Below are 25,367 nucleotides of genomic sequence, written 5' to 3'. Positions count from 1 at the left end.
TCTCCCCGGACCCATAGGAACCTACCCAACCTGAAACCCGACAAAAACCCGGCAAACTTGGTCAACTACCCGAATCGGATCTTGGCTCTTGTTGTCCACTTTCTACAAATACGCGGTTTGTGGAGCTGATTTTTGTGCACCTGACCTGAGTTAGTATACTTGTATTAAAGTGAAGTGAGAGCATTTGGGTTTTGATCCAACCCAGTCCCAATAAGCCCAGCAAAGCAGTCTGTGTCTCTGGAGTGGAGTGATGGAAGACATCGAGGACTTGCTGGTCGGAGCTCCACCTGGTTTCCGCCTACCCACTACTACCGCCGCCGTTGGAATAAACAAAACCGCCAAGAAGAAAATCAACAACACATCATCCGCACATCAAATACCAGGCACCCAGGTTCCCATCCTTACATAAATAAACACTTTTATTAATTGCTATTATTATTATTATTTTCTGACTCTTATTTCTTCACCTTCCAGACCATTTTTCTCAAGACGTTTGGATGCTCGCATAACCAGGTTCCCTAACAAATTACTTGTTTCATTTCACCTCACCAAATACATTTTTAAATAGAATTTGCTTGTTTTCACCAACTTATAATTTTGAAAAGTAATAAGGTGTTTGGGATTGCTTGAGGAAAAGTTTCATAAATTACAATGTTGTAACTTATTAACTTAATGAAAAGTTATAAGGAGGTAAAATAAGGAATCCCAAACACCTTCAGCTCGGGCTACTCGAGTATATAAGCGTGCCTATGCAATCGACAAATCCCAAAACCCGCAAAAATTTTCAAAAGCAATCTCAAACCCATTCCAAAGGTTTCGGGTTTTCTGCCTGGGTTTGTGTTTCATTGCCATCCCTATTAAGAATACATAAATTTTTTTTCAGAATAAGAAAATATATATAATTTTTAGAAAACAATTCAATTCCGGGCCTACCGGGGTGATCAGGCCGAGAGCCGTCAGCGCTGGACCTCACCACCAATGTTAGAGTATCAAAACTATGTCTTACATTTAGAAGATGAAAGAAAGTAAGTTACATTTTGGTATAATAAAGTAAAGATGAAGTACAAATGTATAAGTATTATTTTTGTATCCAGGGTTGAAATTGTCAAGATTGATTTAAGCTGTTTGTTTGTTTGCTTGCAGAGTGATAGTGAGTACATGGCTGGCCAACTTTCATCATTTGGCTATGCTATCAGTGACAATGCAGAAGATGCAGATCTTTGGCTCATAAATACGTCAGTCATCATCCTTATAATATCTTAACAACATCCATTCTATTCTATCCCTTGCTAAATATTTGAGGATGTTTTGCAGTTGTACGGTAAAGTCCCCGAGCCAATCTGCAATGGACACATTGATATCAAAATGTAAAACCGCAAAAAAGCCACTTGTGGTCGCTGGATGTGTGCCTCAAGGAAGTAGAGATCTGAAAGAGCTTGAAGGTGTCAGCATAGTTGGAGTTCAGCAAATTGACCGAGTTGTTGAGGTTGTTGAGGAAACCCTTAAAGGTCACGAGGTTCGCTTATTGACACGCAAAACTCTTCCGGCGCTTGATCTTCCCAAGGTATTGTTTTATATTTAAAGCGATATTGGTAGAATGAAACAAAAGCTTAATAATTTGTCAACAGGTGAGGAAGAACAAGTTTGTCGAAATTCTTCCAATAAATGTTGGCTGTTTGGGGGCTTGCACTTATTGCAAGACCAAGCATGCTCGCGGTCATCTCGGAAGCTATACTGTCGATAGCCTTGTAAGTATTTCTCTGCCTTATTTAGGTAATTATATTAATATTACTCTCAAGAGAAAGTTGCGCAAATGGTCCTTGTGGTTTGACCATATTGCAAGTTTGGTCCTTAGATTCTAAAACTTGCAAACTTAGTCCAAACATTTTTGAGAGGGTTGCACATTTAGTCCTCACCGTTAATCCCAATTAGTTTTTAATGTAAAAGAGATATCATGTTTCATTTATGTGAGAGTAATTAAGTTTTCTCAAATTTGAAACCCTAATACATTACTCAAACTCCAAAACTCCTAACATCGACTTCATCAGCTTCGATTATGCTCTAAACCTTCGATGTTAGGAGTTTGAAAGAGTATTGTTATTAGGGTTCCAAAATTGAAAACACACAATTACCCTAACATGAATGACACATGACGTCACTTTTCCGTTAAAAACTGACTCGGATTAACCGATTAATGATGGGGACTAAGCGTGCAACTCTCTTACAAATGTTTGTACTAAGTTGCAAGTTTTAAAAGCTCAGGGACCATTTGTGCAATTTTCTCATAAGTTTATAAACTCTGCAGGTGGGCCGTGTGAAAAGTGTTGTAGAAGATGGAGTGAAAGAGATTTGGTTGAGCAGTGAAGACACTGGGGCATATGGTATTCTTTCTTCTTCAAAGCCTCACTTATAAAGTGGTTTATATCTTTGCCTTTGTTATTAAGTGCGGGTTTGCAGGTCGTGATATTGGCGTAAATCTTCCAATTTTATTAAATGCAATAGTGGAAGCACTCCCGTCAAACGGGAGTACAATGCTTAGAATTGGGATGACCAACCCGCCTTATATTCTCGAGCACTTGAAGGAGATAGCTCATATCTTGTGTCACCCTTGTGTCTATTCTTTTCTGCATGTGCCTGTTCAATCTGGTAGTGATGCTATTTTAACTGTAAGTCATACTATCTGTAAAATTACAATTTTGACACCTCTAATCTAATTGTTTTGTTATATAGATTAATTTAGTTTTGGTTGACAAGCAGTGTAGCATGTGTTTACAATATTTGTTGCATAGTTGTCAATAGCGGTGATAGCGGTCGCTATAGCGCGCTACGTAGCGGTGCGGCTATAGGTCGCTATATACTAAATATCGGTCATTTAGCGTGATATTGCGGTATTTAGGGTTTTTTTAATTTTTATTTTATTTTTTAATATAAAAATTTGTAGTAACCTATTTTTCAGGCTTGCTTATCAACCAAATAGCTGCACGTTCCACAAATTCCACCGTAAAAGCTCATTTTGTGAATATAAACCCTAATTATTTGCTTAAAAATTTTCTACCTCTTTATCGCTAAATATAAAATAGTGGTCGCTATTTACCGCTATTCGCTACGTAGCATTTAGGTGACCCGTCGCTATTTACCGCTATTCGCTATTGACAACTATGATTTGTTGGTTGCGGATGACAGGCGATGAACCGAGAGTATACAGTAGGAGAGTTCCGGAAGGTAGTAGATACATTGACTGAACTGGTTCCTGGGATGCAGATTGCTACTGATATTATTTGTGGATTTCCTGGTTAGTTTTTTTGTCTTGTCTCTTTATATTCTTTCCAGAAATGTCAACAATCTGTACTTCATATTAGTCCATATATCTTTGAGATCTGAGATCTTAAGTTTAATACCAAAGTCTAGGCCATTTGTTGATCTTATTTATAACCACAAACCATTTTACACAGATTGTCTCGCTCGTAAATCACCTTTTTCTCACCGACCTCTGCTCTCTTTCACGCCTCATTTATGGTGTCATGATTTCCACAAAACCGCCAGCATTTTGATCACTTTGAAGTTCAATTACCATCGTCGCAATCTAGCTATTCTATTCTGCTACTTGTGATTGTTGCTTGCCTCTAAATGGCCACAACAAAAATTTGGTTTGTGTTTTGGAATATGCTGTGTGCTCTTGTTTTTTGATTGTAGTGTATTTTTGGTATTTTGTGCTTGAAGTGTGTCCGGTATTTGGTGCGTGTAGTGTGTTTTTGGTGTTCTGTGTATAGTGTCTACAGTATGTTCTGAAAAATACATACAAATACATGAGTGTATATAACAGGGTTGGAAACTGAAAGGAAGGAGTACAAGTAACATATTTAACATACAAAAAACATTTTTGGAAGGATAATTTAATTATATTATAAAAGCCATATCCAGATGAAAAAGAATTCTGCAAGATGCAAAACCTTTACTATAAAAAGAAAAGAAAATCATATAAACTGGCATACAAATACAACCACTGGCTTCTAAGCCACTATTACCTAGCGAGACCCCGGTTTACTAAGACCCAATATTTATCCAAATTTGAAGTTTGAACTACCACTTGTGAAGACAGAAGTCCCTACCGAGAAATTAATGTAAAATGAAACACAATTTTGCTTTTGTTATGAGTAGACTTAGATATTGAGTTAATACTTACAATATCAATATAAATATAAATATAAATATAAATATTCTTTACATCAAATTTCATTTTAACTCGAGCTTATTTCATTCGTTTTAATTGATATATTTTATTTTTATTTCATTCTAAGTTTCTTTCAAGCTCTTTTCTATTTTCTTTGGCCGTTAATCTGCTCGGAACATACCACATTTCACATTACTTGCTATAAAAAAATTGAGTCATTAATTGTCTGCAAAAAAATATATTTTATAAAATATTAAAACTTGATATACCAAGTTATGATGGCTGTAATGTCATCACTATACGGTTTACCCTTGTTGAATCGGTACAGTACTTACTTTTTAATATACCATGAAGTTTATGAGATTAGTGTCAACTTCCATTGCATATAGTTTGGATTAAACGTTGAATTTTTGGATAGATGTATTCAAAAATAACCTCTATGAAAAGCTTCATTCACTTAGACAAGGATTTTTAACATTTGTTTTAAGCTCAAAGAATAGTTAAACTAGGGTTTGTTCTTGGATTTTACAGCTGACCCGTAAAATATTGATAAGAGGTCTATAGATATACCAAAGATTTGTACTGAAGAGAACTTTTGGGTTTGCAGGCGAAACAGATGAAGATTTTGCTGAAACGGTTAATCTAATAAAGGAGTACAAGTTTTCCCAAGTTCACATTTCTCAATTCTATCCTCGACCTGGTATTACCTTTTCTTGTACACTTATATGGTACGTTATAAATGAAACCTTGTAGTTGAAAAAGGGACTCGAGAATTCCAAAAACAGAATCAGTTTTTGCTCCACAATGGAACTTTTAAGGGGTAATCTATTATTTTGTTAAATTTCAAGGGCGTCATTAACGGTTTATAGACAGAGTATTAAAGATCACACATGAAATCTCACATCATGGAAGTTTTATTGAATGCAATGGTAATCAAAGTTAAAAACAAGTGTTTCACCTTTAGACTTCATGGCTATGCAGCTAATGCGGAAAAATATCGGATATCGGTCTAGGACGATATTTGATATATTGGTTACCGCAGTGAGATCGGTAATTTTAATATCATGCAGATTATATATATATATAGCAATCAACACTAACAATTCTGTATACTCTCCAACGATTAACAAATTAACCTTTTGCAACTTACAAAACACTAACAATTGTAGCAAGTAGGAATTGATTAAGATTTATAACACTAACACTAAACACTAAAAGTTGACAATTAAGACTTAAAAAATTGACATCGGAAAATTCGGTGATATATTGGTCAAACATTGGTCCAATATCGGTCACTATCGCCGATAATATCGGGGCCGACATTATGACCGATGTTTTTCACCAAGGGACCAATAACCGATATATGGGTGATATGTCGGTGATATCGACTGCATAGTGTATATTTGATTATCTTGCATTATCAACTAAACATCCAGTAACATTTATTTTCTTGATTGACATTCGAGCATTTATTTATGTTGGTGAATGCAGGAACCCCAGCTGCAAGGATGAAGAAGGTGGCGAGTAATGTAGTGAAGAAAAGAAGTCGTGAACTCACTTCAGTTTTTGAATCATTTACGCCTTATAACGGTATGGAGGGAAACATCGAGAGGATATGGATCACCGACATTGCAACTGATCAAATTCACCTGGTAACCTGTTACTTGTGTATTTGTCAGATTATTAAAAACTACCATCTTATTGGTGCTTCTTAAAATCTTCTAGGTTGGCCATACAAAAGGATACGTGCAGGTTCTGGTTGTTGGTCCCAAAACTTTGCTCGGGTCTTCAGCGATGGTAAAAATAACTTCAGTTGGACGGTGGTCGGTTTTTGGTGATGTTGTTGAGATTCTAACTGAAAGTAATGACAATGACCATAAGGATACAATCAACAAAGAAAGATCCTGCAACCAAGATACATGTGTGTGTTCACCAGCAAAACTGGAACCTTGTGCTTGTGAGTCTGATACTTGTGGGCCCAAGGGTTGCAATACTGCTGCGATCGATTCGTCTCCAGAAGCCCAAAGTAGCCCATCTAATTCAAGTTTGTTACAAAGGAGGAAACCGTCAGCAATAATGGTGGAAGCAGACGGTAACAGTAATCCGAAAGTGGCAGCAAGCAATGTTCATGATTGGGGTATTTTTGATACAGCTCTTGTTGGCGGGATTTTGATCAGCTTCTTGACGATAGTCGGTTTGTTTTTGTATGTGGGTTTTTAAGATTTTGTGTTTGCTCTCTCTAAAATGTGATTTAGAATATAAACCATTTGTATTGGAGCTGGTTGCTCACTTGCTTGTAATTTTTGCATTTCAAGTATTTGTTTTTCCATGGATTGATTCGAAATTCTGCAATTAATGACACTTTCAAAGCTGAAGTACTTAATCATCCACACTTGTTAAACCACAAAACCTTCAAATGTTCTATTTTAACCATGTTGTATGAATCCCGACTAGGCAATGATTAATCCTCGACTAATCACTAGTCCTCACCCTACTGATTAATTCTGGGCTAGTTGGTCAATTAATTAGTCAATGTTCAAATCAGGCTAAAATAAGGATTAATCGAATTTAGTCTAAAATTAGGATTAATCGAATTTAGTCGGTGTATTCTGACGAGGTTCCGGCGAAAATCGGTGGTTTTTGGCGAGGTTCCGACCAAAGTCAACTGTTCCTGGGCTAGTAGGTCAATTAATTAGCAAGACCGAAAATTGCATATAAAAATGAGTATATATAAAACTAGAAATTATACATTAAAGTCGATCCAATTAATTGCTGGTTCCCACCCCACCGCCCGACTAGTGACTTTTATAACCCTGGTTTTAACATATGAGGGCTTCTGCTGAAAAAAATTATTCGTATACTAGTTACTCATTTGAGATGAAAACCGAAAACTCAATATACAAGCAAGAAAACAAACGATCTAAAAGACGAAATATATATAACTTTTAATTGATTATCAAGAAGTTTTTTATTTCACTTGTTTTTATTCCCAGGACCTTATGTAATGGATCTCTATAATCAAAGTATTTCATGTTCCCCTATTGGGTATGCTTCAATAACTTTCTGTTCTCAAAGTTTACATCTTTCCTATCATATATAATCAGACTGACTGTTACATGCTTTTCAAGACTACTCTGCATATGCAAAACAAGAATCTTGATGAGCCAAAAACCTCATATGAACAACCACAAACCACAGTATCCAGCCATACTACAGGATCTACGTCTACAATTAGTCGAATCAATTCCACAATCATCATCAGTTAAACATCTGTGATCATCACGCGCATCAGGCACATGGCAAACACTCTCAATTTCTTGACCATCATGTCTTGGGTTCAATAAATTTGCTGGACAGACTTGCATCGACATCGCGCTAGCTTGTTTCTTTTGTGTGTTAATCTGTAAGTCAAATATCACCAAAATAAATATGAAAAATTACCGAGTGTGAAAGTTGGTCGTGGACCACAAGTATCAAACATGAATATGACTCGTTTAAACTACTTTATATGCATGGCTACAAGATAGTTTTAATTTTCATGTGCCACTAAGGAGAAATGATGAAGGCTAGCCTACTAATAACTAATTTCAGTTATTAAAAAAAACAGAATGCACTTTTTTTATTAACATGTCTTATCGTGTTTTGACAGCCCTAGTGGTCGTAATAAAATTTTCACCTTGATAGAGGTCAAGTTACGAGGGGTGTATGCATCAGGAAGCCGTTCATGCCAATCACTTAAAACAGGAAGAGGATGACCTTCGGTCGTGAATATATAATTCCGACCCACCAAAGGTGAATCATCAAACAGAAGATACAGATACTTGCACCTGTTGGTTCATCATATAACACCTTTAGAAACAATTTCAAGTGCTAAAGCAAGCAAGAATTAAGAGTTCTTACGTTTCAGCGAGGAAGAAACTATGCTGGTGATCTTCTAATTGCATGGTTGTTACATCTCTAACGCTCGCAAATCCACCTTCAACTTTCGTGTGTAAATTAAGGGAGTTTACAATCGCTTCACCGACTTCCATGTACCATGGATCTGGTACAAGAATTACGCTATGCAGTGAGACCACTTATATCATTTTATCACACATGCAAGCTGTCAAATATATAATTGGTGACAAAAGCAAGAATTCAAAAAGCATACCTTTTGTTGCTTGATACAAATAATATGTCGACTCTGCCAACTCTGGACGTAAAGGATAGTATTTTTCTGTTGGGTGCACAATCTGGTGATCCAACAGATATCTGAATCATTTGGCCCAACAAACTTCCTTTAGGATCATAGAAGCACTTAAATGTCATAAAAACAGAATGAAGCTTTCATTCATACCTCTCTGGAAGAACTCCAAATTTTTCCCATACGTAAAAGAATTCACGATGTGTTAAAATAGCAGCTGCAACATCCCCAACAAGAACCTAATCACAAACATAGTTCATTAGTTATAATGAAGGTAGCCAATATTGTGGGAGATGATTTCACTTACCTGTACACCTGGCCAAAATGCTTGAAGACTTGTAAGTTGCCAGTAAGTTGCTCTTCCGGTTCTCATATCTGCTTCATGATACCTTCAATGTAAAATCAAATACTTGTTTATATAAACTTATAAGATAAACTATAATTATGGAAGTACATTCTCTCTCTCCCTCTTTTTTTTTTTTTTTAATTTCTTTTTTACCATGAACCGTATCTGAAATATTTCTGCACAGCAAGATATGCTGACTGAAACATCCTCCAAAATTCATCTTTTCCAAAGAGAATGTGAGCTTTGATTAAATACTCATAAAAAGAATCAACCCCTGTTGCGAACAAGTTCAAAATCACCATCTGTTAACTACATGTGAAATGACTAACTAAAAATAGATTTTGGTCATTTTGTAAAACTTAACAGAAAATTTTAACCTCCATCCATGTCAAGGACCATTTGTATTACGTTCGTGTAAAAGTTGGACGAGTTTAGTTTCTCAAAGTTAGGGACTTAAAAAGTATAATACAGGCATACCGCAGATACCATCTGTGAACTTGATTTATTAAAAGATAAAAGATGGACACATACCAGCACCAATGCCAGAAGAGTATTCAATCCATTCTCCAGTTCCTACATCAAGTGTAGTTCCTAAAAGGTTCAGAGAACTCCTCATGCCCCACAACTTATGAAGAGCCTTCAAAGCCGCTTGTTCAAATCTTGCATCACCCGTTAATCGTGACAATGCTCCCATTTCAAGAATAAGTGATCCTGTATCCGTGTCAAATATTAGATTTTAATTTGAAATCTCAATACTAAGACGGATGGTCCCGCTCTCTTACCACAACCAGAAGTGCTTGTTTCGGTTGTCTCATTCTCCATAACGCCATACTGCCCAAAATTTCGCACTTGTCATAAAACCTTCTTACAAACAAAAGCATAAAATATTCATTATACTCTCAAGCTGCAAAAACCGTTAAATTTGTTGAGAGATGGCATGATGAAATATGTGAGAAATAACCATTTTATATGGTCAGTTAAGATGTGCAGCAAGAAAAGCTTTTATTTAGTTTTGTTGATCAATAAAAGGATGGGAGTTAGACAAATCATTTTTCGTTAATTTGTTTTGTCTTTTATATCAAATGTACCACTTGACTCGGGACTTCCCACCATTAAATAATCACTTTAACTGCAATAAAAAGATGAGAATATTGAAAGTTTATTTATTTTTTTTAATGGCAAGAATGTTGGAAGTTAATCCTGAAACGGGCCATCAAGTTATGTTAACGGGTTGGTTTTGAAAGAAAGTGAAAGTAGAAGGGGTAATTTGAAAACGTTCAATTAAATATGATGAGCAAATTTTGTGTTCAATATCATGTGTTCTTTGTTTAATGTTTCATTGTTTTGTGTGAGTGAATCTAGGTCAACAGAAAACAATAGCACAAACTATATTATAATGCATATAAAAATGGAAATAAAAATCAAATACCTTGAGGTTAATCCAGGCATAGGGCAAACCAGTGGGCGTGTTAAAAGCGGGTAAAAATCGTTGCCCTAAATCTCGAGCCAAAACAAGGAGTTGATTGTTGTACGTTCCTTGAATGAACCTGTTTGTAGAATCAGTTGCAAGAATATGAGCAGATACAAGTCCTCCAAGAAGTCTTATGTTGCACTACACAATAACCATTAACAGGAAGGATTACGCACCAAATTTAAATTCGCTTACCCGCTACAGGTGGCAATATGGGCAGCATTATTACAACAATACTCGATTTAGGAGGTTGTATGCATTATAATAGACTTTTTTAATTTGATATGTTTGAGATAAAACACAACCCAAATTGACTTATTCATAAGTAAATGGATCTGACTGCCATTTATAGTAAAAGATCATTTGTTTATGAAGATTAGAAAGAGCTTTTTGGAGGCTTATCTAGCATAATACAACCGATACACAACCACACTAGAAAAAAAAAGACAAGTACCTTGTTGCGCAAAAATGTATGTTTCCGATGTGAAAAATGAATTTTTAGCAAACAGATATGAGTAAATGTATTATATACCTCAAAAAGATTTATCCTTGCATCAACATCAAAAGTTAGATTTTCTGAAAGCCACATAACCGCCTTTTCAAATTCTGTGTTGTTACCCAATATAACCAGGCTGCAAGAAACAAGCATTAATATTTCACTCATTAGAACTAACTAATTAAATATAACATAATCGTTCACTCAAACAGTGTGAAAAACATATAGTACCTGGACAATGATTCAACAAGGGTAAGTGCGGTTCCATTATATTCTTGTGGTAAGTTTTCAAGCTATAACGAGAAAAAAGGATTTACAACAATGATTTATCACTTAATTTGAACTGTGAGATATTACAACCTTTAAATTCCCAAGCTCACTAAGAGAGTTGGTGAAACTGGTCATAGGTTTTAATTCATCATGCTGCATAATAACCATGGAAACATTAGTCTTTAAAAAAAACAGTATGATCAGGTCATAGGTTTGGTACTTACTGGAAATGCGTATGCCATGTAGTTGTCATAAGCATGATAAAACCTGCACAAGAGAAAACTCACAACCATGACTCTACCTTAAAAAGAAAAACTGGAGGCTGAGGGTCTCTGCCTGTTTGCCGCCATAACACCCTCCCCGCAACAACAACACTCGTACCAAGTAAATCCCACAAATAGCAGCAAAGCTATTGGTAGGGCGATGCAGGCAAACCTTACCTCTATCCCTAGGGATAGAGAGCCTACTTCCAGAGAGACCCCCGGTTCCAGTAACAAACAGTTTACAAACCACCAAACCAAAAAAAAAAAATATAGCAATAAAGTGTTACCAAAACAAATCACAAAAGACGTGGTGGGGGAGTGACATATCATCATAAAACAGATATGTAGAATCATAAGACCACGCAGAAACATATATGAAGAAAGAAAAACACATGAAAAAGTTACCTAAAGTGTCATATAAGGAAAACTAAGTCCCTCCCAGACCCAAACTACCCTAGTCCTTAACCTTAATCCAACGTCACCACCACGGTTGTTTGTTATTTTCAAAAAGGAAAATTGGTTTTAGATAATCCCAACTGGTGCATTTTTTTACTAATGGTCCGTTAGGCATGCCACGTAAGCAACAAAACGGAGTTGACTATCCGTTAGTCGCAGACTGTTACACCTTTAGTTGGGACTGCAACCGGCCAAAGTGTGAAGTTGGGACTAATTGGCATAGTGTGATTATTTAGCGCATGTTTGGGATTGAGTTTGAAAAGTGCTTATTGGCTTTTTCAAAAAGCCATTTTGAAAAACCAGCATTTAGGGCTTTTGGAAAACTACTTTTCAACCCTTTCAAAAAGTTAAAATAAGAAAGATTTTTGTGATTGCGAAACATATTTTAGTATATTGGCTTTTTGAAAACACCAATAAGCCAAACCAGTAAGCATTTTTCAAACTAAATCCCAAACATGCTCTTAAAATAACCAATTTTCTTTTGAAAACTAAATTTGTCATACCTATAAAAAACAGTGAAGAAGATCAAGTTGCATAGATAGGTTAAGGTTTAGAAACCTAACAATGAACAAGTAACAATAACAATAATATACCCAAGTTACACAAGAAAAAGCAGGCAAGGCAACCTAACCTATTAACTAATAATAATAATGGTTGAATTTTGATAAATGAAGTTGAAGTTAGACTTACATCTTGCGAACCTTTTCACTCATCCGTTTTCTCTTAGCTGACAGGCCGGAATCTAGTTCCGACATTGATGTCGGACTTATTATTAACAGCAAAACGATTAACGCCGTCCAACAACGAACCATTGCTCTCAATCAAAGATTCGCTGCTGCTGCTGCTGCTGTTCCTTGAAAGAACGTTGGGATCTTGTTTGTGTTTTTGGACCAATAAGAGACGGGTATACGTGTTCGGAATCCAATCACAACAAAACACATCACAGATCTAGGTGGCTTTTGATAATTAAAGAAAAAAGAAAAAGAGACGAGGCCAAGTGCATTTACTCGATTCAGATCAACCTCGGTGGTGTTCTTATCACATCAGATAATAAAATACAAAACATAACTTTGTTTGGTCGGGTCTTATTAGATTGATTATTCTCCTAAGCATTGTTTATTCTGGACGTTTTTCTTAATATAAAATACAACAAATAAAAATATAAATGGATATTTACATACCTCTCCTTCCTAAACTTTGAAATTACGTATTTTTCCAAACCATACTTAAATAGCATCGTACATTTTGCATTAAAAACTTGTATTTTGAGAAAATATGTAATTTACATAGTTTAAGAAGGGAAAATATGTAAAAATCCAAATATAAAACTACTTAAACTATAAATTTATATAAAAAGAAATGCCAAATTAAATAAAAATAATAATAATAATAATAATAATAAATAAATAAAAAATACAAACCAAAGTTCAAATAAAAAAAATCATACTAATCAAATTCACCATGGCGAATTTGTCACAAAGTGCTTCTTTCTCTTGTTCCATTATAACCCGGTTATCTAGCTATAGATGCGAGAGCCGAGAAGTGATATCCAAAGCTTCCTTTCTTGCACGCTCCCCTTTTCATTCCGGTAGTAGTGATTGGCTCTCGTCATGCATCTCGAAGATCCTCCTCGGGTTCTCGTCGCCTCCTTAAAAAGTCCCAGCTTTCAAAGTAGGTCTTTAGTTTCGAATCCATTGCACTTGTACTTTTACTCGAAGGTCCTCCTATAGTTCTCGCCGCCTCCTTGCTTTTATTTCTAGGGGAACAAATTTACTTCCCATGGGTTTTTGCGATAAATCTTGTTTACGCCCCAACGATCAGGCGAAGTGGTTCTTCTAGTTCCGGTTCTTTAAGATCAAAGTCGTCAGTGTAATCGTTTAAGTTTATAGTATGTGAATAAAGTCCGACGAGGCTTGAGAGGAAGTTGGTTTGTTCATGCTAGACGATGCCTTGGACCATTTAACGCACCATCTCATACTCAATGATGGTACAAGACGCCACTTTGGTTAATGCCGAAGAAGATTCCAAGGTTTTTCTAACATAAACGAGGCTCCGTGTATGGCTCTGAATTTATTGTGGGTCTCCTCCATCAAATCAACATCACTTGAACTAATTGGTCTAGTTCGACAGTTTGTAAACCGATATGGAAAAACTTAGGTCGGATATCCCGCGTAAACACTTTACTAGCCTTAGTATCACCTATAAAAAATAAATCAAAGTATTACTAATGAAAAAGAATAAATTATTAATATAAAAAAATTACCTTTGATGGAATTTTTCAACGAGTCAAGCCACGCTTTTGCCAATGCCAACTCTTCCTCAAATGTCCACATCTCCTTATCGGCCCGAGGTTTTTCAGTCCATTGCTTACATTTTTTGTGTGTGCTTTCATTTGGAGGTAGTCGGTTTCTTTTACATAGGTAATGGTTGGAACTTGAGTACATACGTGGATGGCTGTTGAGACTCAGTTACTTGAGTGGGAAATGGTTGGGACTCGCATAATGGTTGGGTTGGAACATTAGCTCACCGGTAATATAGGCTGTGTCACACCCCAACCTAAGGCGGAAATGGCGGGGCGTGAGGCGATTGTTCACAGCTCAAAGATACTATCATGAATATAAATGAAAATATCTATTTAATTATTTTATTTCAAATAGTATACACAATTTTACTAATATTACAAAACAATTCAAATAAGTAAATATAATCTAAGACAAACTTAAATAATGATTGTCTTCATTAAATCCTAAGGTCTAGTCTAGATGTCCTTTTCACGTCAAACATCAATGCAAAAGCAACCTGCATATGCGTAGAAAATAATAGAGTTTGTTAACAACACATGTTGAGTGAGATGATCACCAATTTTGACACTAACAATACTATGTATATAATATATGATAAATGTTAAATGCGCAAACAAACATATGTGGGTAGTAATCAATCAAACCATATACAAACCATAGACATGCTAGTGTGCCATTAAACCGTTGTCATGCGAACGGGCATTGGTTACAATGAATGACTGAGGTTGTCGGTTTACCATCGCCAAGGGAATCGGGCTTAGGTTACTACCACGGCGTATGATCATACTTTAAATGAGAATATGTTGGACCTCTCCGAATGCGATGAAGTAAACAACTACACAAGTAGCAATTAGCATTTAATTGAAATACACACAATAATTATGTGTTGCGAGTTTGTGTATATATATGATATAAAAATATAATAAGTATGTGTATGTCCCCAAAACGTATGAAAATCAGTAAAATAGAGGGGAATGATCAAACTCACCTTAAACCGAAGGCAAGTGTATAATGATAACGATAAACAAGTTAATAATTAAGCGAGTTGTCCACCAGCGTGTATAATGATAACGATAAACTTTGAGATATGAAAATATAAGTAAAAACGAACTCGTTTTCGTTGGAATCGTTCCAAACGGACGTCTAGATCTTCGGTTATGATAGATTAAATGTTTAAGCGAGTCGGTACTAACCAGAATCTGAACAGCGATTCAAAAGTCCGGCTTTGGTCAGTAGCCTTTAAATTTTGTTACGAGAATAAAATTCTTCTGGATCGAACGTTGGTTCTGACCAAAAGCATAAGAAAATGGATAGTCAAACTTGTTGACTATTTTGCCCTTTAACGGGTTTTCAACGAATTGACCAGTCAACACCCTTAAACCATGAAAATTGATTGAAGATTATTGACTAGGGAATATCTATGAGCGATTTGACAGAAGACAACTTACCCTGATAATGCTTGAATCGATGAGAAACGGTAGTCAAAGATCAATACAATAGCAAAGTCAACCTCCAAAGCTTGTTTATTCGAGTATTATGGCAAAACCGAAGAAGATGATGAAGGATGGAGGTAGGTGACTGTTGGGGAATAATATATTACGGTTTAGGGAAGTTTGTGGCAGAAGAAATAAGCTTTGTATATATAGGAAACACTAAAAGAACTATATTTAGTTAATTTACTCGTTTATGAAACCGAATCAAGTTTTAATGAGCAAATCAATATAATATACAGCCATAAATCAATATTGAGGAAGGGGTAATGTATTTGGACAAGTATTTAATCTATATTTCTTGGGGCTTAAAACACTCGATTTAGTCCTAAAATAAACGAACTTGGAAACATGTTTAATCAAAAGTGATCTGCATAGGGCCACCACGGCGCCACATGGCAGCCACCCACCCCCATGGTGGTCGCGCGGCGCTTCGGGGTATGGAGGGGAAGTTTCGATTTTTGTCACTTATGGCCCTTGTAGTTTGGAAATAGGCTAAATATTGAACCTTTTATGCTTAAAACAAGAAATGGACATTGTGGAAAATGTAAAAAAATAAAAATAAAATTCTTAAATACTTATAAATACTTGATATTATTAATAATAAGGATCCGAATAAGTTCCCGGATCGGGTTATATGTAAACGAATACCAGTTCAAAAAATCTGAGATATTACAGTCTCCCCTACTTTAGGGAATTTCGTCCCGAAATTAAGGAAAACTAAAACATAATCGTTTTTTAAAATAATTAAACTTTTAAGGAAAACATTTTTTAAATGAAATTTTAAAATTTATCATAACATAAACTTCTAATAATCGAAGTAACGGTCTAAATGACAATCCGATAAGGGTACTTATATATATGATGTACCAGCGACGTATCCACCATGTCCTTATCATCTTAACATTTGTACCGTTACTCAAACTACTTTAGGTTCTAGATTATGTCACACAATTGTACGTATTATGATTTCTATGTGAGGACTTGGATAATTATGTATGCATCCATAATTACTCTTATCGTCGGAGGTGCATATCCGTTCCATCATGTGGGCTATAAAACATTGAAAACCATCATTTTGAAAACAAACATTTCGAAAATTTTAAATATAAATCAAAAAGCGATGTTCGAGTTGGATTGATAAAATCGTGTAATTTCTAAAACATCTTTTGCTTATAAAAATAAAATTTTGGAGATTGAAAGGAAACGAGTTTCTTGGAGCAGATGTTATTATGAGTTGTGATAATCGAGAGTAAGGAAATAAGATAGAGGTACAAGATCCTAATAAATTAACTTTGATAAAAGAAACTTTATTCATGAGATGAAATGCTTAAAATAGTTCAAATTGAAATAAGCCAATATCACAAATAACTAAAGAGTAGATACAATGCATAAACGGAAAAGATAAGATGATTTAAAATAGAAGTAACAAAAGCAACAAAAATCTTCAGAGTCTTTAAGAAGCTTCAGTTACGGTTGACTTGGAGCACGTGAGGTAGTTGGATCCATAAGAACTTGAGCAGTCGAGGTAGATGGTTTTGAATAGTTTGTGTAGGTTGAGCTTGAACGGATGGCACTAGTGGGGTTTGAGTGATGTAAGTTTGGTACACTTGAGCTTGAGGGTACGGGATTTGATAGATTTTAGCTAAGCAGAGAGGATCTTGGTTGATAGGAAGAACTTGGAGAAGGTAAGGTTGATAGGTTTGGAGTTGATAAGCATTGGTAGTGTAGCAGGGTGCAGTTATAGTTTAAGCTTGGTGAACATGGATTAGTTGAGTACAGGCATTGCAGAGATGATTAGGGTTTCCACAATTGTAGCAAGCATGGTAGTAGGGGGTCTAGGCACAGGCAGTGTAACACTCGGCTAAAGCGGAAACGCCTGAGTGTGACGTTCAAATTGCTCAAACACACGTGACACTATTAGGTGACCATAATAGCATTATTTCATTTAAATCATCATGTAACACAAGTTTACCAAATAATACAAGTTGAAACAATAAATAAATAAATGATAAGTTGTTCTTTGAATATCCTATAGGCATGCTATGTGTCTTCTAACTTTCATCCTCGTATATTTACACCTATAACATATGTATAAAATAAAGTCAGCTATGAACATGGTGAGTTCCCACAGTTTTATATACATACATAAAAATCATACAATTCATGGACAAGTGATAAATGAGCAAGTAAAGTCCTTTCCAGTTGATATCAACCAACGTACTCGGGTAGTGGCGCAAGTAAGGTCCTTTCCAGTTGGTAGCAACCAACGTACTCGGATAATGAGGCCCTTTTCCACTCGATACAAATGGACCTGAGTGCAAAGGGGGGGCGTATGATCATATTTATTGAGACTACCACGTGCAAGTAAATTCGAGCAAGTAATCAAGTAACACAGAAGTCCATATGTGAATTGTAGTTTTGTAATCAAAGCGTAAATACTTGAAGTTTTGTAGTAAATACATATGCTACCCCAAAATATTAAAACGTTTAAAAGGGGGTTGTGAAAAACTCATCTTAAAAATTGAAGCGGAAAAATAAAGGTAAACCAAAAGCGTCAAAAAACCGAAACGATCGATCCGCACGAAGTATAAATAAAAAAAATACGAACTTTAAAGACTAATCTAACGGGATTAAATAAGTTAAATAATTTAATTTTTAGGATTATGCATTATTTTAATGTATTTTACGGGGTAATATTATATTTAACTTTAACGGAATCTTTAACGAACTAAACATTATTAACTTATTTTTTTTATTAATAATTTAACACAATTATGGGAAATATAATGTTTGCGAATTAAGGATTTTAATGATAGTTTTAACTCGTATTATAATGGTTAACGAATTCGAATAAAGTTATCTTTAGCGAATTATTATTACCAAATTAAAGTTTAATGGAATAAAAGCTAACGAAACTAATATTAAAGTTAGCGAACTATATTATTAAATATTATTTGAGCTAATAAATTATTATTTAAATATGATATTTATGGATTAAGGGTTTTATCGGTAATTTAGCTTGAGGAATGATTGCTTAACCACTAGACCAAACCATGTAATTGATATGTAAACAGAAACAACAATTTATATACAAATGATACAAGTTCATCTTCTTTTTCTTCACAAACCCTATGATTCAATTCTTCAAACTAGTTCCATGTTTGGTTTCATTGTTTTAGGGGTTTTATTAATTGGGTAAAAACTAATCAAAACCTATTAAGATTACCTCTAGATGTCTTGAATTGACGGAGAAACAAGGTGCCCGGAGTTAGAAATTGGATGGGCTATTATGAGTTATTGAGAGTGTTATATGTTATTTTGATGATTGAAATGAGTTTAGCTTGATGTTTAGTATCTATTTATACTAGTAATTGGAGCGTAGGCTCGTTAATCGCATTTATTGACTTTGGCCGGTTATTGGTGATGATTACGGGATTAAATTTCCATGATTTCAGGCTGCTACAACGCAAGGTGATTAACGATTACGTATTATGTTGAAGTCCAAAGCCGTTTCCACGAACTAATCGGCTAATATAAGCGTCTAGGGGATGATTGTGGCTTCGCCGGAACCCGGTGGCCGGAAAAGCGTACCGGGGGTAAGGGACGGGGGCTGGGTAATAATTAATATGATATTATATTTTAAATGTAATTTACAATTTTGGTCCCTACACTTTAAAATTATAACATAATAGGATTTAAATATAAATTTACCAGATGAACCTTGTACTTTCAATTGTTTTCTAAATGAAATAAATTAATATATTTGGATGGTTTTCAAATCTAAGGAACTTAATAATACATACATACATATATATATATAGGAAAACAAAAATCCGAAAATTAAAAATGGGTCGGGTTTTCGGGTTTGAAAAGTAACGAATGTTACATGATTCACAACTTTTGGAAATTTCATCCCGAACTTAAAATAAAATAAAATTTTAAAAGAAAACAACTAATACAAGGAGTTGTTTAAAAGTTTTAACAATTTTGCAAATTAAATAAAAACAATAACGTCGATATTTGGATGATCCGAAAGACGCCACATATAGGAATATGGCAAGGATACTTATATATAGGATGTACCAGTGACGTATTCACCATGCCCTTATAATATTTCATTTGTCTCGTATTTCAAAATTATTCCAGGTTTCGAGTTATTGCACACAATGTACTTATTATGTCTTCCATGCGAGGACTTGGGTAATTACGTGTCGACCCATAATTACCTTTATCGTCGGATGGTCCACAAAATCCGTCCCACTGTGTGGGTCAGGATAAAATAAAATTCTTGTATGAAAGCTTTTAAATTAAGAATAATAAACTATAAGGGTTGTAAATTAACAATAATCTATAAACTAGGACTTGAGGTCAAGGATAAGCGAAAACATTATGTTCAAATAAAATCATTGAAATTTTAAACGAGGTAAACAATGTTATTGAAGTTCAAACGAAATAAACGTAACTTAAAAGAATAATGAGTGAGAGCATCAAGGTCGTGAACATCATTTTATTTAAATGAGTCATTGGATTCGAGAATAATAGAATGAGTAAGTGGCATTGAGCCAACCAATACAAACACGAAAGTCGGTAAAGCATTGGGTTCAAGAATAAGATAGATAAACAAAAACTTTAGTAAAAGAATCAAGTAAGTTCTTGGAGTCAATAATGACTCTATAAACAAATGAAGATATCAACGTGAATAAGGGTCTCATTAATTGCAACTTCGAGATCAAAGTAAAACATTGACCTCAAATTGGCAAAACATTGGAAACAATCGAAATTCCAAGATTGAATTAAAATATTGATCTTAAATTGGTAAAACATTGGACTAAAATAATCAAAATTCCAAGATTGAATTAAGATATTGATCTTAAATTGGTAAATCATTGGAAATAAAATAATCGAAATTCCAAGATCGAATTAAAATATTGAACTTAAATTGGTAAAACATTGGGATTATGAATAATAAAATGATCCAAACAAAACATTTGAGCGGAAATAGAACAATATGACTAACCCATTCGTGTAAGAAAAATAAACTTAACATGTGTATAAGCATGCCCATAGTTTCCAACTTCCATTAACTGAGTATATTTATGGGAAATCGGTTAGACCACGAGATTGAAATAACATAGTAAACTGAGTCCGAATATAACTATGAATGGAGATAGTTCCCCAGTCAAGCTTGATATTAACTTCGTTGAAAACATTTGAATGGAATTCGATACCTAAAACTTCATGAAAATACCCAAACAGAATAATATCTCTAACATATGAAGGGAAGGAAAACAAAGAGGTAATTTGCGATGCTCGTTTTCTTGAACATGAGTTTTGTGGTATGAAGGTTATTATGGCGCGGTGGTATGGTTTACTAATCCGAAACTTGTTGGCATTGACAAAGAAAGGAAAAGAATTGATTGATGACATTGTTTGTGAAAATCTTTTGTAAGATCGTGATGTTTATAACCCAAAGAAAATTTATGATAATAAATTTTGCATATATATACTTAGCTAGTTAGAAGAAAACTTTGGAAAACTTTCAATGTAAAGGATTTCCAGGTTAGGTGACATTTTAAGAAAATGGAAGTCATTAGATAAAATATAATAGCCTCCCGGCTTAGGAATTGTTTAAAGCGAAATATTTTATTTTAATAGTTTTATAATAATAATAATAGTAAGGTATTGATAGTAGTAGTAGTGGTGGTGGTGGTGGTGGTGGTGGTGGTGGTGGTGGTGGTGGTGGTGGTAGTAGTAGTAGTAGTAGTAGTAGTAGTAGTAGTAGTAGTAGTAATAATAATAAAATGAACCATTTGAATTTTCGTAAAGTTCTTTTGAAGCAAAAACAACCTGAATATATTTCGTATAACAGAATATATACTTCTTAATGATTTATTTAAAATAATAAAGGTTTGAAATTTCACGAAAAAGAATGTTTGTAAAAGGACTAAATGTGAAAAAAGAGTGCAAGAAATAATATCAGGTTTAAAATGCGAAGTATTGCAGTTGGAAATCAAATAAACCTTTGAGAGGTCAAGGAACGCAAGGTAAGGTTTTGTATGGCGGAAACAAGTTAAGCCATATAACGGATGTGCTCGAGTTACAACAATAGTAGCGAGCTTTGAAGTTCGAGCATGAGGTAAGATAGAAGGTGGGAGATAAATGGTTGGCTAACATTTCGTGGGAATAAAAGTGTTGTGTTGAGTATGCATAGTTACGAGACAAAAGTTGATGAGTTGGCTGAACTTAACACCATTTGGAACCATTCGACATTGCGGTAGTGGATTGGGGGAATCGTTCGTGTTATACAAAGAATGGGTTCTCGTGTAAATATCTTGGTTGGGTTGGGTTTGAGTATCCAAGAATTAGGTTGGGTTTGGATTTACGTAGGTATAGCTTTGAGGTTTGAATGTATTGTTGTGGTTGGTAATACATCTTGGCTTGTCATGGTTGGGATTGTGATGGTAAATTGCTTGATGGGTTGGGTTTCGAGGGCACGTCGAGGAAAACGAGAAGGCATGAAGTATGAACAATTCGCGTGACATTGGACGTAAATATGAAATTCATTATCAAAATCAAAAGAATGTTACATGAGAGCCTCTTAAAATCCGAATCCATCTATAAATATGTAAATAAATAAATAAGTACAATCATATGAAACAAAATTTGGAATCGAAATCGAAGTGCTTATGTGTCAGTATTGATCTCGTAAATTTTCAAATAAAAAAATATACCAAATTTTGAAATAAAACACGGAATTAATACAAACCTAATATGAGTAATGAAATTGAATTGAAAATCGAATGTTTATGCACCGCTATAACTTTTCGAATTTTCAATTAAAACTATAATAAACGAATTATACAAAGGAAACGAATTGAAAATCGACAATTCATGCATCACCATGACTTTTTGAATTCTCAATTTAAAACACACGAGAAAACGAGTATTGAAAAATCGACTATTCGTGTAGCACCATGACTTGACAGACTTTCAGTTAAAACGTAAAATCAAAATGCGTAATCAAATCAAACCAAAGGCTGTTTATTCATGTATCACTACGACTTGTCAGACTTTTAGTTAAAACACACTGTAAAACGTTGCGGGTCGGAGTCACACGTCGCATGAAGCACCATGACTTGTGTGGCATCCTAAGGAGTGCAACCATATCCTTATCACAAAGGGGACATGGTCACATTTGAAAGCATAGTGTTGCGATTCGTACAGCGTTTGGTGTGGAACGATTTGGCTTAACAAGTTTCATGCCTTTCCCGAACTCTCCAGGTAAGCAACCAGGTCCAGCGTCTGATTGGATATATGCGCATTGCTTATCCTTAGGTTTCAATAACCTTGGTGTCAAGAGTTCGAAAAACAAGCACATCCCTCTTACAGTTACTACGAACCCGCCACATAGAACCGTCTCTAAGAAGATGAAACACCGAATTTTGAAATTGCGTTTGAGAAAACTTGTTTTAGGCCTAAGCCTTGGACTTGTGTGTGTGTACTTGTGTTCATGAGGCGTAAATGAAATTAGCAGTACAGTAACACAGTAATAGTAAGTGCGTTTAAACAATCAAGTAAAGGCTCACATAATTTTGTCATGCAACCTAAACAGTTAACAAATAAGCTATAGCTACCTAGAACACTACGTCTAATGTCCTATATTATAGCCAGAGCTCTGATACCAATCTATAACACCACAGCTAAAGCGGAAACGCCTTAGTGTGACGTACAGATTGCTCAAACACACGTGACACTATTAGGTGACCATAATAATATTATTTCATTTAAATCATCATGTAGCACAAGTTTATCAAATAATACAAATTGAAACAATAAATAAATAAATGATAAGTTGTTCTTTGAATATCCTATAGGCATGCTATGTGTCTTCTAACTTTCATCCTCGTATCTTTACACCTATAACATATGTATAAAATAAAGTCAGCTATGAACATGGTGAGTTCCCACAGTTTTATATACATACATAAAAATCATACAATTCATGGACAAGTGATAAACGAGCAAATAAAGTCCTTTCCAGTTGATATCAACCAACGTACTCGGGTAGTGGCGCAAGTAAGGTCCTTTCCAGTTGGTAGCAACCAACGTACTCGGATAATGAGGCCCTTTTCCACTCGATACAAATGGACCTGAGTGCAAAGGGGGGGCGTATGATCATATTTATTGAGGCTACCACGTGCAAGTAAATTCGAGCAAGTAATCAAGTAACACAGAAGTCCATATGTGAATTGTAGTTTTGTAATCAAAGCGTAAATACTTGAAGTTTTGTAGTAAATACATATGCTACCCCAAAATATTAAAACGTTTAAAAGGGGGTTGTGAAAAACTCACCTTAAAAATTGAAGCGGAAAAATAAAGGTAAACCAAAAGCGTCAAAAAACCGAAACGATCGATCCGCACGAAGTATAAATAAAAAAAATACGAACTTTAAAGACTAATCTAACGGGATTAAATAAGTTAAATAATTTAATTTTTAGGATTATGCATTATTTTAATGTATTTTACGGGGTAATATTATATTTAACTTTAATGGAATCTTTAACGAACTAAACATTATTAACTTATTTTTTTTATTAATAATTTAACACAATTATGGGAAATATAATGTTTGCGAATTAAGGATTTTAATGATAGTTTTAACTCGTATTATAATGGTTAACGAATTCGAATAAAGTTATCTTTAGCGAATTATTATTACCAAATTAAAGTTTAATGGAATAAAAGCTAACGAAACTAATATTAAAGTTAGCGAACTATATTATTAAATATTATTTGAGCTAATAAATTATTATTTAAATATGATATTTATGGATTACGGATTTTATTTGCAATTTAACTTGAGGAAAATTTGTTTAAACAAAAAATAAAGTTAATGTAACGGAAATAATTATTATGGATTTTGCGAACGTTACAAATATGAAAAGTTAGGTTTTTGGATGAGAAATGGTAAAATAAATTTTGTAATTACTTTTATTAACTAACAAATAATATTATTTATTTAAAATAATTTTTAATGATTTATGATGATTATTAAATAATTTAATTGGTTTTTGGTTTAAATAAAATGGGTTTAAAAAAAATACCAAACACTTTGCCTTGCCCCGGGTTCGAACCCGAGTCAACAGCTTGATAGAATGATTGCTTAACCACTAGACCAGACCATGTAATTGATATGTAAACAGAAACAACAATTTATATACAAATAATACAAGTTCATCTTCTTCTTCACAAACCCTAGGATTCAATTCTTCAAACTGGTTCCGTGTTTGGTTTCATTTCTTAAGGGGTTTTATTAATTGGTTAAAAACTAAACAAAACATATTAAGATTACCTCTAGATGTTTCGAATTGGCGGAGAAACAAGGTTGCCGGAGTTAGAACTTGGATGAGCGATTACGAGTTATTGAGAGTGTTATATGTTATTTTGATGATTGGAATGAGTTTAGCTTGATGTGTAGTATCTATTTATACTAGTAATTGGAGCGTAGGCTCGTTAATCGCATTAATTGACTTTGGCTGGTTATCGGCGATGATTACGGGATTAAATTTCCGTGATTTCAGGCTGTTATAACGCAAGGTGATTAACGATTACGCATTATGTTGAAGTCCAAATCCGTTTCCACGAACTAATCGGCTAATATACGCATCTAGGGTACGATTGTGGCTTCACCGAAGCTGTGGCTCGCCGGAACCCGGTGGCCGGAAAAGCGTACAGAGGGTAAGGGATGGGGGCTGGGTGAATAATTAATATGATATTATATTTTAAATGTAATTTACAATTTTGGTCCCTACACTTTAAAGTTATAACATAATAGGATTTAAATATGAATTTATCAGATGAACCTTGTACTTTCAATTGATTTCTAAATGAAATAAATTAATATATTTGAATGGT

At 34.6% G+C, this 25,367-nt stretch overlaps 2 protein-coding genes across 2 annotated transcripts; one reads left to right on the top strand and one right to left on the bottom strand.

Annotated features, from left to right (window-relative positions):
* Positions 1-250: 250 nt before the first annotated feature.
* On the top strand, positions 251-6,436 carry LOC143552629 (uncharacterized). The gene is made up of 11 exons (XM_077042798.1): positions 251-391; positions 475-513; positions 1,144-1,235; positions 1,315-1,564; positions 1,629-1,748; positions 2,306-2,381; positions 2,458-2,666; positions 3,184-3,292; positions 4,779-4,871; positions 5,663-5,823; positions 5,897-6,436. The coding sequence occupies exons 1-11, from the start codon at positions 251-253 to the stop codon at positions 6,389-6,391; spliced, it is 1,785 nt and encodes a 594-aa protein (XP_076898913.1). The 3' UTR covers positions 6,392-6,436.
* Positions 6,437-7,167: 731 nt separating this feature from the next.
* On the bottom strand, positions 7,168-12,468 carry LOC143552628 (alpha-mannosidase I MNS5-like). Its single transcript, XM_077042797.1, has 15 exons — positions 12,347-12,468; positions 11,162-11,204; positions 11,028-11,090; positions 10,899-10,960; positions 10,704-10,803; positions 10,130-10,312; positions 9,483-9,531; positions 9,232-9,411; positions 8,854-8,974; positions 8,662-8,743; positions 8,508-8,593; positions 8,322-8,422; positions 8,072-8,213; positions 7,848-7,998; positions 7,168-7,572 (listed from the first exon to the last, which is right to left on the bottom strand). The coding sequence occupies exons 1-15, from the start codon at positions 12,466-12,468 to the stop codon at positions 7,345-7,347; spliced, it is 1,713 nt and encodes a 570-aa protein (XP_076898912.1). The 3' UTR covers positions 7,168-7,344.
* Between the last annotated feature and the right edge of the window lie 12,899 nt (positions 12,469-25,367).

This window comes from Bidens hawaiensis, unplaced genomic scaffold, assembly GCF_021521415.1.
Source record: "Bidens hawaiensis isolate Kalapana, Puna unplaced genomic scaffold, B.hawaiensis_p1.1 tig00016959_1, whole genome shotgun sequence".
NCBI lineage: Eukaryota > Viridiplantae > Streptophyta > Magnoliopsida > Asterales > Asteraceae > Bidens > Bidens hawaiensis.
This window is presented reverse-complemented; position numbering and strand designations above follow the sequence as displayed.

Excerpts from the sequence above, each read along its gene's own strand:
- LOC143552629 (XM_077042798.1), top strand. The coding sequence starts at position 251 with ATGGAAGACATCGAGGACTTGCTGGTCGGAGCTCCACCTGGTTTCCGC. Across the intron at positions 2,667-3,183 it reads GTAGTGATGCTATTTTAACT|GCGATGAACCGAGAGTATAC; the intron begins GTAAGTCATACT and ends TGCGGATGACAG. Across the intron at positions 4,872-5,662 it reads TCAATTCTATCCTCGACCTG|GAACCCCAGCTGCAAGGATG; the intron begins GTATTACCTTTT and ends TGGTGAATGCAG.
- LOC143552628 (XM_077042797.1), bottom strand. The coding sequence starts at position 12,468 with ATGGTTCGTTGTTGGACGGCGTTAATCGTTTTGCTGTTAATAATAAGT. Across the intron at positions 8,975-9,231 it reads CTCTTCTGGCATTGGTGCTG|GGGTTGATTCTTTTTATGAG; the intron begins GTATGTGTCCAT and ends TGTTCGCAACAG. Across the intron at positions 8,423-8,507 it reads TTTGGAGTTCTTCCAGAGAG|ATATCTGTTGGATCACCAGA; the intron begins GTATGAATGAAA and ends CAAATGATTCAG.